Source organism: Metarhizium acridum (assembly GCF_019434415.1).
Source record: "Metarhizium acridum strain ARSEF 324 chromosome Unknown scaffold_568, whole genome shotgun sequence".
Lineage (NCBI taxonomy): Eukaryota > Fungi > Ascomycota > Sordariomycetes > Hypocreales > Clavicipitaceae > Metarhizium > Metarhizium acridum.
Genome location: NW_027094041.1, coordinates 2,105,385 through 2,118,144, shown reverse-complemented (window position 1 = coordinate 2,118,144; position 12,760 = coordinate 2,105,385). Strand labels below are relative to the sequence as shown.

At 51.1% G+C, this 12,760-nt stretch overlaps 3 protein-coding genes across 3 annotated transcripts; 2 read left to right on the top strand and 1 right to left on the bottom strand.

The window, feature by feature from the left end:
* Positions 1-11: 11 nt before the first annotated feature.
* On the top strand, positions 12-914 carry J3458_020019 (uncharacterized protein; the record flags this gene model as incomplete). Its single annotated transcript, XM_007815559.2, has 1 exon — positions 12-914. The coding sequence occupies one exon, from the start codon at positions 12-14 to the stop codon at positions 912-914; it is 903 nt and encodes a 300-aa protein (XP_007813750.2).
* A 1,680-nt stretch (positions 915-2,594) lies between these two features.
* J3458_020018 (uncharacterized protein) lies at positions 2,595-2,912 on the top strand (the record flags this gene model as incomplete). The annotated part of the gene is made up of 1 exon (XM_066121822.1): positions 2,595-2,912. The coding sequence occupies one exon, from the start codon at positions 2,595-2,597 to the stop codon at positions 2,910-2,912; it is 318 nt and encodes a 105-aa protein (XP_065973439.1).
* A 7,764-nt stretch (positions 2,913-10,676) lies between these two features.
* Positions 10,677-12,664, bottom strand: J3458_020017 (uncharacterized protein). The gene has a single exon (XM_066121821.1). It carries the CDS (start codon positions 11,030-11,032, stop codon positions 10,712-10,714), a length of 321 nt encoding a protein of 106 aa, XP_065973438.1. The 5' UTR covers positions 11,033-12,664; the 3' UTR covers positions 10,677-10,711.
* Positions 12,665-12,760: the final 96 nt, after the last annotated feature.

Below are 12,760 nucleotides of genomic sequence, written 5' to 3'. Positions count from 1 at the left end.
TGTCACCAATAATGGCCTCAGGAGTCGGAACCCTTCCCCCAGTTTACACAACGGTCAACATAACCATACCCGATCCCAATGATGACTTTGGGCACACTCTGAATCAAATGTCTCTCCACTTCCTTGACCTCCCCGTTGACATCCTCGCCCTCATCCTCGCCCCGCTTCTCATCCAGGATCACCCCATTCCCTTGTGCCCATGCGGCTCAACTGAGAGCAGTGACAAGGACGGCAACGGCGACAACGGCAACAACGGCATCAGCGTCAACCCTGTACCGATCCTGCTCATCCACCCGGCCATCTACGCCATTGCCACACCGCTCTTCTACGAAGGCAATGAGTTTGTCCTGGATCTCAGAATGAAGCACGGCCTCCATGCAAGGTTGTACTTGGATGAGCTAGCCGAGGAGGATGCGCTCGACGGGAGAGAGGGGTTCTTCAACTACGACGACATGGTTATTCGTCGGAGGCGAGAGGTACTCGTGCTGGAGGGGTCACTACGAAGGATACGGTCCCTAAAGATTAAGATTTTGAAGCTGAGGGGATGGATCGACGCGAGGGTCGTGCCGTTGGTGCGGGACATGATTGTCAGCGGCAATCTAGCCGAGCTGACTGTCGAGATATACAGCTCTCGCGGTACAAGCGCACAAACAGCTCGGGAGGCTCGGGAGAGCAGCATATTCACACGTCCCCCGCTGTCGGGCCTCTTGTCCCTCCTCTCCGATCCATATCTTCGGACCGCCCGTCTGTGGGTCTCGGCCACGGCTGGCAGCGCCTGGGAGCCGTTCCGGATGTCGACTGCGTCGGCCGACCTCGTGCAGATTGATTGGGCCAGCATCGTGAAACAGCTCGACCCCGAGGGGAGACAGGTGGCTGTTCTGAGGGATGGTGGCAAGGCCAACGTAGCTCGGTGACCAGCCTCACCGTACGACTGTCGACACCTAGGACGCCCGGGGGCAAGGTGTCACAGCGGAGGGGTTTGGACAGACCTCGGAGGAGTCTTGCTTGCATCATCCATTACCAAGCAGTCCAAACTTTTGAACATTGCAGTGGTCCAGCGAAGGCAAAAAAAGGGGGACTCCAACACCAACTGACTCGGTCAGTCAGCAATCTCAGACATTTCCACCATTCCCACGTCTCCTTACCTTCCACTGTCTCCTCCTGGGCGACACAAAACTACCTAGTACGTATTACAGTGATGCCCAGTCCAGCCAGTGCAACCAGACAACCAGTCAACCATGACAATCTTAAACCGCCAAGGAAGATCTTCAACACAGAAATCAAACACAGCCCCCGCAAAGACCACGTCTGTCCCCCAAAAGAATCCAGTCCAGAACACCAGTGCGACTCAAATGTCTCACTCAAATGATAACCTTATCCGCTTCCCCGGCGCCGAAGAAACCCAGAATCTTCCCGTTGCCTCGGCGTGTTTGAGATTGAGAGAGAAGGCGAGGTAATAAGAGAGAAGGAGCACGAAATGCAATGCTACGACGAGAAAAGGCAGCGCAAATAAGCTTTTGTTGCACTACACCGCAACCATGTACGCAGGTGAGAACAAGGTCTGTGGCGGATTTAAAAATAACAAAACAAAAAAGCGTCGCGGTAGTGGTAGTACCAGAAGTAGTACGTGGAACAGGGTTTTCCCTCGCTTGGTTCGGAGCAATCTTGCGCCTTGGCAGATGAGATGAGATGGCCCCCTCAAGACCCAAGCCAGCCAGCCAACGCGGAAAGGGAGCAAACTGGAGCAGATCACCCTTGGTGTGTGTGTGATGTGCGCGCCGTGGCGTAACAGGCCTTATCTCTGGGCTTGCCAATCAGACGCCGCGTCGTCTTGCGACGAGCTGCTCCGTAATGATGAATGGCATCTGCGGTTTTGGTGTTTTTGCGACAAAGCGCACCGACCGCTTTGCGCGATCGACTGGACGAGTAATTTGCTGATTTTGCTGGCGATTGACCACATTTTGTTGACGTATCCTACTCGTCATCTTGTTCTCTCGGCTTCACGTCTCCCAACAGAGAGGTGTGCTATCCGACTTCCTTTTCGTCCAAATTCTTGTTTTTTTTTCTTCTGTTTTTTGCTGCCCACAGCAAGTCCGCCGCGCGTCTTGCGCGAGAAAACTCTCTCTTCTTTGATAAGCTAGTGACAAATGGGGGCCGGACCTCTTTTTTTTCCTCCCCTCTTCAACCACTCAGTATGCAGATACGAGTGCGTGCGTACGTGCGTGTGGCGCTGGGAGCTGCCATTTCCGTCACTGCATGAATGTGGTGCTCTTCAGGGTTCTACAAGCCGGAGCTGGTTGGGTCATTGATTTGACTGTGAGACACACGTGCATGGTAGATGGTTTGTGGCCATGAATTTCCCATTGGTTGCTTGCTTATCTGTTCACGCTGTGTTTTAACTCCGTACATGATGAATCCTTTGTTTCCCAGACCTTGTTCACGCTTTACTTGGTTGCGTTGCTTTTTTTGTGGCACACCCTAACAAACTTGATTGCGTGCTTCCCATGCCCATGTCATGTCTGTCCTTGGGGCCGTTGCACTGAAGGGGGTCCAAACAGACACAGATCAAACAAAAAAGAAAAGAAAGAAAGAAAATGGCTAATATTGCTCAGTTACGCAATCGTAGCCTCGTGAAAGTCTTCCTTGTGGTCATCAAGGTGCTCGCCCCAATGCACTGGGCTGAGCTTGAGGACTCTGTAGCCGCCGCTGCTGGAGCTGGAGGATCGTCGACGAACTGGCTCTGGAGCAGGGGCCATGTCTGCCGCAACCACGCGAGGAGAGGTACGGCTGGCTGGTGCTCGGGGGTAGGAAGCAGAGGTGGTGGGAGCCAGAGGGAGGAAGAAGGAGTTGGAAGACATTGTTGCTTGGAGATGGTTGGTAAGATATCGAGTCAACGCTTGGATAAGTTGTAGTAGGTTGGGAGATGTTTAGGACTAATGCAGAGAAGACTTTTTGCGCCAGGCTAGTCGTCGGTTCCGGGTATTGCTCTGTGTTTATAGTGAAAAGAAAACGACGGGCTTCTTTCCCTCAGACAAGGGCGCCGGATGGTTGCTCTTTATAGATCTTGGGCAGATATGCCATCTCGTGGGTGTGGACAAGGGTCGGGGGTTGCCGTCCACCAAGGCATTGAAATCTGTTGGCACAAACGTCTCACACCTGTACTACCACAATCCTGACGACATGTCGCAGACTTGGGACATTCTGGCACGGCCCTGACCTCGACGAGAGTACTAGAACCTTTGAACAAACACCAGACCCCTGGCACTCTTGTTGACTAGGAGGTACGGACCCCGGAGGATATTTGCTGCAGCATGGTCAGCTGATCCGCAGAGATCTATGAATCGTCTTTGCGCCAGAGGTTAGTGGCACGTGCCGTTTTCTTTGCTGGCCTAGCGCGGATTGCGAAGAGATTGGTAACCAGGCGCGGCGCGGCCAGAGCGGGCATTGTAGCAATGCTACCGCCGCGGCTTTCCGTGTGCCGAAGGCCTGAGCAGTGAGGGGCCACAACACCAGCGTAACTGGCCGCTTGCGGACTCCCAGACTGTCACGACTCACGATCAGATGCAAAGCCACTTGGTGGCCGCTTAGCCTGTAGTCCTACCACACCTACCACACTAGCCAACCAAGCAAGGAGTATCTCGGGCTGCCGTTTGATGAAAAGTTTCGGGCTACGGCCCTCCAGAAACACCTCCTTGATGGAATTGCGGTATTCCTGATTGGATGTGCCGGTCCCGAACCATGGGATTTCCCGGAGCCGGCTGCCGTTCCGTCTGCCATGTGCTAAGTGGAGTTGCCTCTACTCCTTTCCGAGGCCGCGGGGATAAGCTGGTCAACCCCTTTGCCGACAAAAAAGCTCTGTAGCGTGGTACGGCAAGTCGATTCTGCATGCTTGCCTCTCCAAGTCCCCTTACCACGAACCGTTCCTCCCGTGCGGGTCCTGGCCTGCATGCTAATGGAGTTGAGCTCCCGTGCTTCGTGAATAGCCGGGTGATACTCCGAGAAGAGAAGAGAAGGGGGGGGGGGCTTGACTCGAATCAACTCTGTCAGCGAGACTCAAATTGAGCCGGTTGCCACGAGCAGATCCATTCATATGCAAAAAGTAGTTTCCAAGGAATGATGACATAATGACAACATGGAAAGGATTCCAATGCCAGCAATTTTTTCTGCAGGCTGTTCCAACCTGAACAAGGACATCAGCTCAATCTCAGTCATTGAGACCACATGTCACAATCTTGCTGGTTAGAGTCTGGCTTACTCATGTCATTGCGTAGCATGCAGCTAACAATATTGATAGTATGAGAGCTTTTCTTATCATTGAATCAATGGTCAGAGCTACCATTGTCCAAGTATTGGAAATGCTACCTTCTAGTTAGGGTCAGTACTCCAGTGTACGAAGCTCTGCTAGTGACAAGAGGCGAGCCTTGGATCTTCAATCTCACTTGACTCGTTCTGTAGCCCTTGTCCCAGCTTTCGGCTTGTGAGGTTGATTGTCTATAAGGACAACTCAGATCTTCGTTGTAAAAGTATAAAACTAGTTTGCGGCCCCAAACCCTGATGTGTGACATATTCCAGTGCCATGAACACGTCTGACAGGGTGTTGTGGTAAACGCGTTACTATGGCACCTAACTGGCCAGCCCGTGTGTATCAATTCTCGTAAATTCCGTAGAATTCGTGTTTCTTGTTTCCAACTATTAATAGTGCTCCCTTCCCAGCGACGGTCGTGTTTGCACAAAAACTCACCAGCAAAGGTGCCACGCTTCGCAGCTCTATGGTGTTTTACACCCAGCATCTTTCGACTGCAGACGATTAGTCTATTGCCTGACACTCACATTTCCTGAGCTGAGCAAAGACAGCCGATGAATTGTCCATTGGTGATGGGAAACTTGGGAGCAAACATTCTCGAACCGTAAGAGCCCCGGGATACCTGCGGACATAACCCTGGTGCTGTTATGAGGTCCTTTGGGATTTATGAGCGGGAAATAAAGTAAGCCCTGTGTTGGGATGAAAATAATTGACGCACAGGCTCGTTTATGGCGGCAAGTCTTGCCTTTACTGGGCATGTAGGCGACCCGATCTGGCAATAGACACAACAGAAGGCAGTTGGTTCTGCTGTCCCGCAGGACTTTTTCCACAGCGTTGGTGATTGATGTGACCGGCCTGCAGGTCGTATGATACGCATCTATTCTCTGTAAGCCATGTATGGCTCACGGCTGCGCGACTTGTCCCGTACCAGATAAACACTCTCGAGACCGATGCGTGTTGGTTGAAGGTTTCGGAGCTTGCATCGTCAATGCATCGTCGATGTAGTAACTATGTCATCAGCCATTTGGAGCTAGTGATGCAAGCCTGTGTGCCACATAGTACCTGTCAACACGGTCCTTGGACATCATTTGCGATGTTTAAGCCGCTCTTTGTCCTTGCTTCGTGACGTGTGGCTGCCCATACAGGTTGTTGGACGACGTCAAGAACATCCCTGTCAACTAATAACTTACAAGCCTGCCGAAGACGGTGGACCATGACTTGCCAAGTGCAGCAATAACGGCGCTTATGGTGTGCTTTGATTGGCTCATTCATGGCGCCATAAACGGCATCACATCCGTCATCCATCTTGCTAACATCAGTGTCGCTCTCCATGCCAGGATCCTAGAAGGTAGCGCTTGATCGCTTGGTTTTTGTGAGTCGATTGTACTAGCGAGTCCATTTTTTTCTAGAACCGGCCGGGTCGATGAGTAGGACAAGGGTAGAAGAACTTTCGATTGCACAAAATGCAATTACTTGATCCAACTCGCTTGGCTGAATCAATATTTGCATCCCCAGACAGAATGCAACACCACTAGATGGCCGAACTGTCTTGCAGTGATGAGGTCGACGGATGAGAGTATCTCTCAAAACACTCAGGCCGCTACATAAAAGTTCTGTAAGTAACTGAGAGTAGCAAAAGACACATTTGTCGAAATACCTTCAACTTTATATACAATTACCAGTGCAATATGCTGAGTTTCTAGATAACATACTGTCAATCTGAAGAGATCACTTGACTTTTGCATAATGTGCCTGTGTCAGCTTGTTAGACGGACGAGTCCAGCGCATCGGATCGACACAAGTTCCACACCAAGAACCCGGAAGTGAGGTGCCATGCTTGAAGACCATCGGACTCGGGAAGGGTCGCATATCTGTAGCTAGAAGCGGCCCAATATCTCGCATTGCGCTCTCGCCGATTTTCTGCCTTGGTTTTAGTGTTCATGGTGTGCGCGGGAAGAGTCGGTCGCATACATGGCCGGGAGCTGCATGCACACCCGTCGTTAACATGGCCGTGACTCGCGGGTTCGAAGTTTGTGGAAACAAAAGTGTAAAGTACTCAAAAATTGAGCCGCATAAGCAAATTTCGGCGCCGGCTGTGCCATTGACATGTCCTGGGTTCCAACGAGGTCCGGGGCTTAGATATATATCACCCCCCAGAATTTGTGAGAAATTCGGCCTGGTTCTGGCCCCAAAGCACCACTCAATCCATGGACAATGAAGGCCGTAGCAAGAAGAACAAACAAACACTCCCTTCTTTTGATGTTTCCTCACTATAAAACGAGAAGGCGGAAAGACGTAAACGAAAGTGCGTCCCTTCTACACCAGCATGGATTACAGATTTGCCGGCTTCGTTAAGATCTCACATTCACCAGGGCAATCCATGGGCCCATGGGCAATGCATTCAGCCATTGACCAAGTTGAGTAAGTGAAAGACACTCAAGAATCCCTGCCAAAATCCCATATAAACGCAAGAGTATAAAGTCTTGTTGGGCAGTGACAAGATGCAGTGCATGACCATCCACGCCATGAACCTCTACCAGCAGCGCCTAACCTGCGCCGCGCCGCGGCTGTCTCTGCAATGCATGGGTGGCTGCGTCTTGCGTCGTCACGGGGTTCTTACTGAGTGGTTGAACTGAGGCGTTTATTCGTGTCACCGTGCCTGAAGTAGAAAAACAGCCTCTCACAGCCGCGGAGACTTGTGCAAATATGCGAAAGGCCGGGAATCGAGGTTGACCGCCCCCACGAGGGAACCAACATGCAGGGCATCTTGCTGCGGTCTTGGCTTTGTCCGTCACACCAGCTCCCAACATTATACCGTTCCACTTTGATGCATGACATAGAATCAACGATCAATAGCTGAGAGCCGACAGCCGACAGCCCAGCCCTAGTCAGTCAGTATAGCCGCTATTTCTCAGACGTAACCGTGAGAATAGTTGCATTCACGTTGCTTTTTGCGGTCACCGGACGGCTCTCCAAGTCGCGGCACAGTGTAAAAATGTTGAAAAGGTCCTGGGACACAGCAATACGCCAGCCTAGAAAATACTCCATTGAATCCCACAGTGGTTTGCCAGTATACTCTTGGCCTTTCAAGAAAATAACTTCCCAGAGATGGAAAGTCATTGGGAAGCAGTCGCCAGGTTTTCCGCGATTTGATCATGTCAAGTCCGGGAAAATGCCCTCAATTCACAGAGCCCCGGCTTGATGGGCCCTGGGTCATTATTTGTATGGATTCCAGGCGAAGCACCGAGCGCTTGACGGACCGGCCCTGCATTAGCATTGCTGTCTTCAAGGCAGACCAAAGCCAACGGCATGCTGTTTTCTGGGCAAAGGAGCGGTTTCAGCCAATGTTGGCTCGCCAGCCAGCCATAGTTCGCTTGTAAGCGCCCATGAACTTGTCGAACATGCACGGAACCTCTCCGAGCTCCGGGTGGTGGCCCAAACCCAATACCGTATTCTACCTCTCACGCTAGCTTTATCGTACTCAAATGTTGTCGGGAAGTGTCGCTGGCAGTGGGGATACATATGCCCAATTTCTAGACACGAAGTACTTTTCAAGTCATTTGAGTTGATCGAGGTGTTTACTAACACCATCACCGTGGGCCGCAGGCACGAATGAGAAAGAAGTTCAAAGAACACCCAACATGGACGGAACAAACTCCACTTTCCGGATAGAGCCATGACCAACTGCCACGAAGGGATAGCAAGTCCTTTTACAGCATACTTCGGTCGCTTGGTGTCTGCAGTTTAGCCTTGATAAGGTGTAGGCTATGGAGATTAAAGACATATATCTCGCTATGAATCAGTGATATGGAGTCTTCTCATTTGGCCGCTTACTTGCAGTTGAACGGATCCATCAACGGGGCACTCGTCGCTTGTGCTCGTCTGTCGCGTTTGGCTTTCATCCAGCCAATGCTGCTGATATTCGTTGATTGAGCTCGGCGCTTGTCCGTTGCATTCTAGGACACGCCTTGCATACCCTGGTCCAATTATAGCAGGTCCGTCGTCTCAAACCATGTCAATCCTATGCTTGTAACCATTAAGCGTGGCTACTGCGGATGTGGTGGCACATGCTGCAGCAGTTCCACCAGGCGCCTAAATTCCGGTGTTGTTAAGAAGGACGGGCATTCTTTTCGTGTGGGAGCAGGCTCTACTGGATGGAAGATTTGACCATATGCCGGCTTCACCAGCTGCCCTGCGAGCACGTCACGAGGTTGACTATGTAGTTGATGGCGCATATGCGTCTTGGATGGTCTGATCGAGAGGTTTGCCGAGCCATAGGCCGAACCCATGAAACGCATTTTTTTGAGTGTGACTGGGCTGCATGTACGTATGTACGTACTGGAAGAGACTAGACGCCTGCATCCAACCCTGATGTTCACATTTCCGTGGTATACGTCGACAGATCAAGTTGGGCTTTGATACAGTCAGTTGTTCATTTTCCAGTTACGTCGCGATTTCAAGCGGATTTATCGAAAAATTGGACGCATTAGCCTTCGGCCGAATTTTTGATAAGAGTCGGCTCGCCCAAACGGACTACTACTTGCGTGGGACGCTGATTTGGCCTATATGCAGAACAGTCAGGAACATGTAGCTTGTGTAACTTTAGTGTCTTGCCTTTCATGGGTTACTCAGTATCTTGCCTGTTGCATTTCGTAGAACTGCTGCAGCCCTTGTCGACGTCTCTGTGTAAAGCTCCTAGCTAGCCCAAGCCCTGGTCATTTGAGCAGCTAGGTGCTTCAACTGCGTGTTGATAAAGATGCAACGACCAGTGAATTTTCATGATATTACGCAGCTCGTCTCCACTCTAGCTTGCTTAGCTGGATTGCAGATGTCATCTGTGCATTGAGTAGCGAAAGCAGCCTAGAAGAGCATAGTGATAGTCGGCACCCTTGCTTCACCTACCTGAACTGGGATCCGGGGCAGAGCCATTAAATTCCGGCCTCACTGCTACCTTTCAAGGAAAATAACATAGCAACCCAGTGGCCGTGGTTGTACGTGGTCCCTCCCATTGGCATGCTTCAACGGGGTGAGGAGTGGTCGGGGGTGGGAATTGAGAAAAGGATGCTGATCATGATATTCCGTGCACCCCTTCTCGAAGCTCAGGTCGTGGTTTACAGTCGAGAGCGTCGGTACCAAATAGCTGTCGTGTACGTCTCTAAACTGAGACCTGTGTATCCCCTCACAATTTGCTGATGGCTTGACAGTTCCATTGTTCGACGCCCTTTTTGACCGAGCTTCCGAGCACCTAGACATCCAAGATTTTTGTGGTCCTTGTGGCTTCCGTCTGATGTCAATTTGTGCGTAAGTTGTGCAGCGCCATGGATATTGCCAGTGTTATGCATTCCGCCACAAAGATGCCGCGTGCAAAGAAGCGCAGGGTAGGAAACATAGGAAAGCGCACAATGTAGCAGGTGCAACCGGTTGCGCTCAGCCTGGGAAAATGCCGCGAATACCTGGAGCAGGTACTTTGTATTGCATTTCATTACTCCTTCAGCCTTGGCATTTTCAACGTCGTCTCATTTACAGCCGTGTTTCTGACGCAACTTGTGGCGATATTATTTGACCGTGGTCTATCGAATCCCCTTGCGCTCACGACATAGACTTCCTGTGCCACCCTGTCTCGTGGCGCATGGGACTTCGCATTGGTAACTCAAGACTTGAGATCGGTGAGTCCGGTGTTTGCTGCAGTCGTCTTTGAGGAGTTGGGCTGAGGAAAGTCATGGAAGGATGATGATATTATACATCGCAAACATACCCCAAGCCGGCAGGGCCCTGGGCGAAGAAGCACCAAGCTGAAAAGCAGAAGCAGCAGCTGAGACACTCTCGTCGACCACCCGCAGTATTGTTTGCTTCTTGCCCTGCAGAAAGGCTTGTGCAACGCTCGCATACATCTTCGACCGGCGCATCAATCAAGAACTAGCATCATGCTCATTGCATCCGAGCATGGTATGGGCCCCCAAGCTACAAGAACTGTCTGTGCCTGTTTGTTCTGCGTCCTCTGTGGTCGCCAACAAGCCAACCCCTGGTGCCATGGGCCGCGCACCAGTCCCACGCCCCCCCTTCGTCGCCTAGCTCGGCCCTCCATTTCGACTGTAATCGACATGACTGCACGCTGCCAATCCGAGTTCGTTTCCTGAGTGCCTGGTTGGTTGGTGGCCACGGCCGGTCTTGTCGACGTCAAGCTTCGAACTCTGGGCTTCCCAGCCGTGGCTGTAAGCCGGGTACCTGTTCGAAAGTACCTCCACTGTACTTGTGTGCTGGTGGAACCTGAAAGTGCCTGGCGTTTGTGCTTTCGCGCCAGATTGGACGTGGTGGCCAAGTTACACTACTCCATTCTCTCTTCTGCCTCGAACCTCTCGCTACCTTTGTGTTCGAAATGCCCTAGCCCGTCCGCCCCAAGTCTCTGCGTTAGCCTACCCTTGCGCCTTTGCCTCGAATTGGTCGGCCCTGGGCTGGATCTATACCCTTTCCAATGGAAAAATGTAGCTCGGCTGCCACCCGGCAGAGGTGGACATGTTGGCTTGCATCTCGAATGTGCCAGACGTATTCAGCCCCTCTCGTTACCCATTGCACGCCCCTTGATGCAGGCAATCTTTGAAGCACACTACTGTCACTGTCACTTCTTGTTCTGCCGCTTCTGGCTACAGTTCCATCATCCACGCCCGCGTGGACTACATGGTCCCTGGTCATACGGAGACGGACCGCTTGCTGCTCGTGTTGGTCTTGCATATTCTCTCGCCCGTCTACTCTGCTCTTTTCTTCCTTCACGGTCACCAGGCCCCTTACGATGAAATGGAACTCATGTAGCCAACACGATATTCCAGCCTACCAAATCTTTGGAGTCACCTCTCCTCCATATCTCTCCCCGGACTGACGCAATACCGTTGCACATACTTACACACGGCCTCTTACTCAACCCCATTCTCCTGCACAAGCATTGTTTCCAACCAACCGCTTCACCAGGACTGACGACTCAGAGACACAGAATCCTTACAGCTAACAGAACTGCAACATCTCCCTCGCCCAACCTCATCACGTACTCCTAACAGCATCGCCTAGCTAAAGAGGCGAATGTCGAGTAGCTTGGACGCCCAACTGACAGTCGCATACACTTCATCTCTGCCGGTAAAGTAGAAAATTCCATATCGTGCCTCTGGAGCCTTGGTTGGTGGCCCAAAGACAGACCTGGTCAAGGATTGGCTTCCAAGTTGACAAATAGCACTGCCGTTTTGGTCACAACAGGATAGCCTGGTTTGCATCGTACTGGGTATATAAAGTCTGGAGTTCTCGTCAAAACTTTTTGGATTATCTGCACTACTCACCTCAAATACACTCTCATCATAAACACTCTAGAGCACCAGACTCCCCTACGAAATCAGCTCCAACCGTCTCCTCATACCTTTTCTGCTGGCCGACATTCAACTTGGAAGACTCCAGCGAAAACCAATCTCTTGGTCTCTTCCTCACAAGCATTCCTACTCTACCTATCTTTGTCAAAAACCACCACCAAGTCCGCCCCAAGTCCGCCAAAATGTGTCTCTGGATGACATCTGAGTACTGGACTTCATGTGGCTGCGCCTCTCAGAGGGTGGACCAGAAGCCAACTTGCGGTTGCTCGAAGATGGTTGATCAAGGCACTCAAACGTGGGATGGATATTGCAATCGTCCCAATTGCTCCAATCCTCCCAAGGTCTAGTAAGAGACTGGCAATATGGTCTCTAAGCACAAGTTGCTGACGCCACATCTTCAGCAAGCACGAACCAGACGAAAAGATACAAGACAAGCTATAGATGTATATTTGGCAACATGGAAAACAGGATACAATATTGTATCTATGTCATGGATCTTCGCGCCATCGAATCACGACAAGGACATTCATTACACACAATGGATTCATTGCTATCTTCTTTTTTTCTTCTTTTTTTTTTACCGGTGTTCGCAGCTGCTGTTCAACAAACAAGTACATGTTGCGCCCGACTTACGCTAGCAACGTGCCAGTTTGCAGAGCACTGGTAGATCCTCTTTCATTCTAATTCTCATTCTTTCGTTGATGCTGTTTTCAAACCCGTTGGCCAACATGTTTTTTAGAGAGGACCTGCTCACGCGGGCTACGTCTGGCCTATTTTTTGCCCTTTTTTTTTCAAGCTACACTCCTTTGACTCTCACAAAACACTGGTGGCAGATGAACGATGGGCTATTGTTTGGTGTGCTCGAAAGCTGGGCAAGCACGCGCGACAATTGAGGGGGGCAAGAAGTTACCCGCAAGGGGAGCAACAAGCGGGAGTGTTTGCAGGAACTCGGGCATGTGCTACAATAGCTAGCTACCTAGTCGCTCTAAGCAGGCAATGGAACCACATCTACGCCCCAATGATAGCAATGATAACGATGATGCGGGTGATTTGTCTATGATTCGTGTATACTGCAAGCCCAAGAGTCAAGATTACGAGGTTTGTGACT

What these genes read in the sequence shown, in the direction of transcription:
- J3458_020017 (XM_066121821.1), bottom strand. Translation starts at nt 11,032, where the DNA reads ATGCAAGACCAACACGAGCAGCAAGCGGTCCGTCTCCGTATGACCAGG.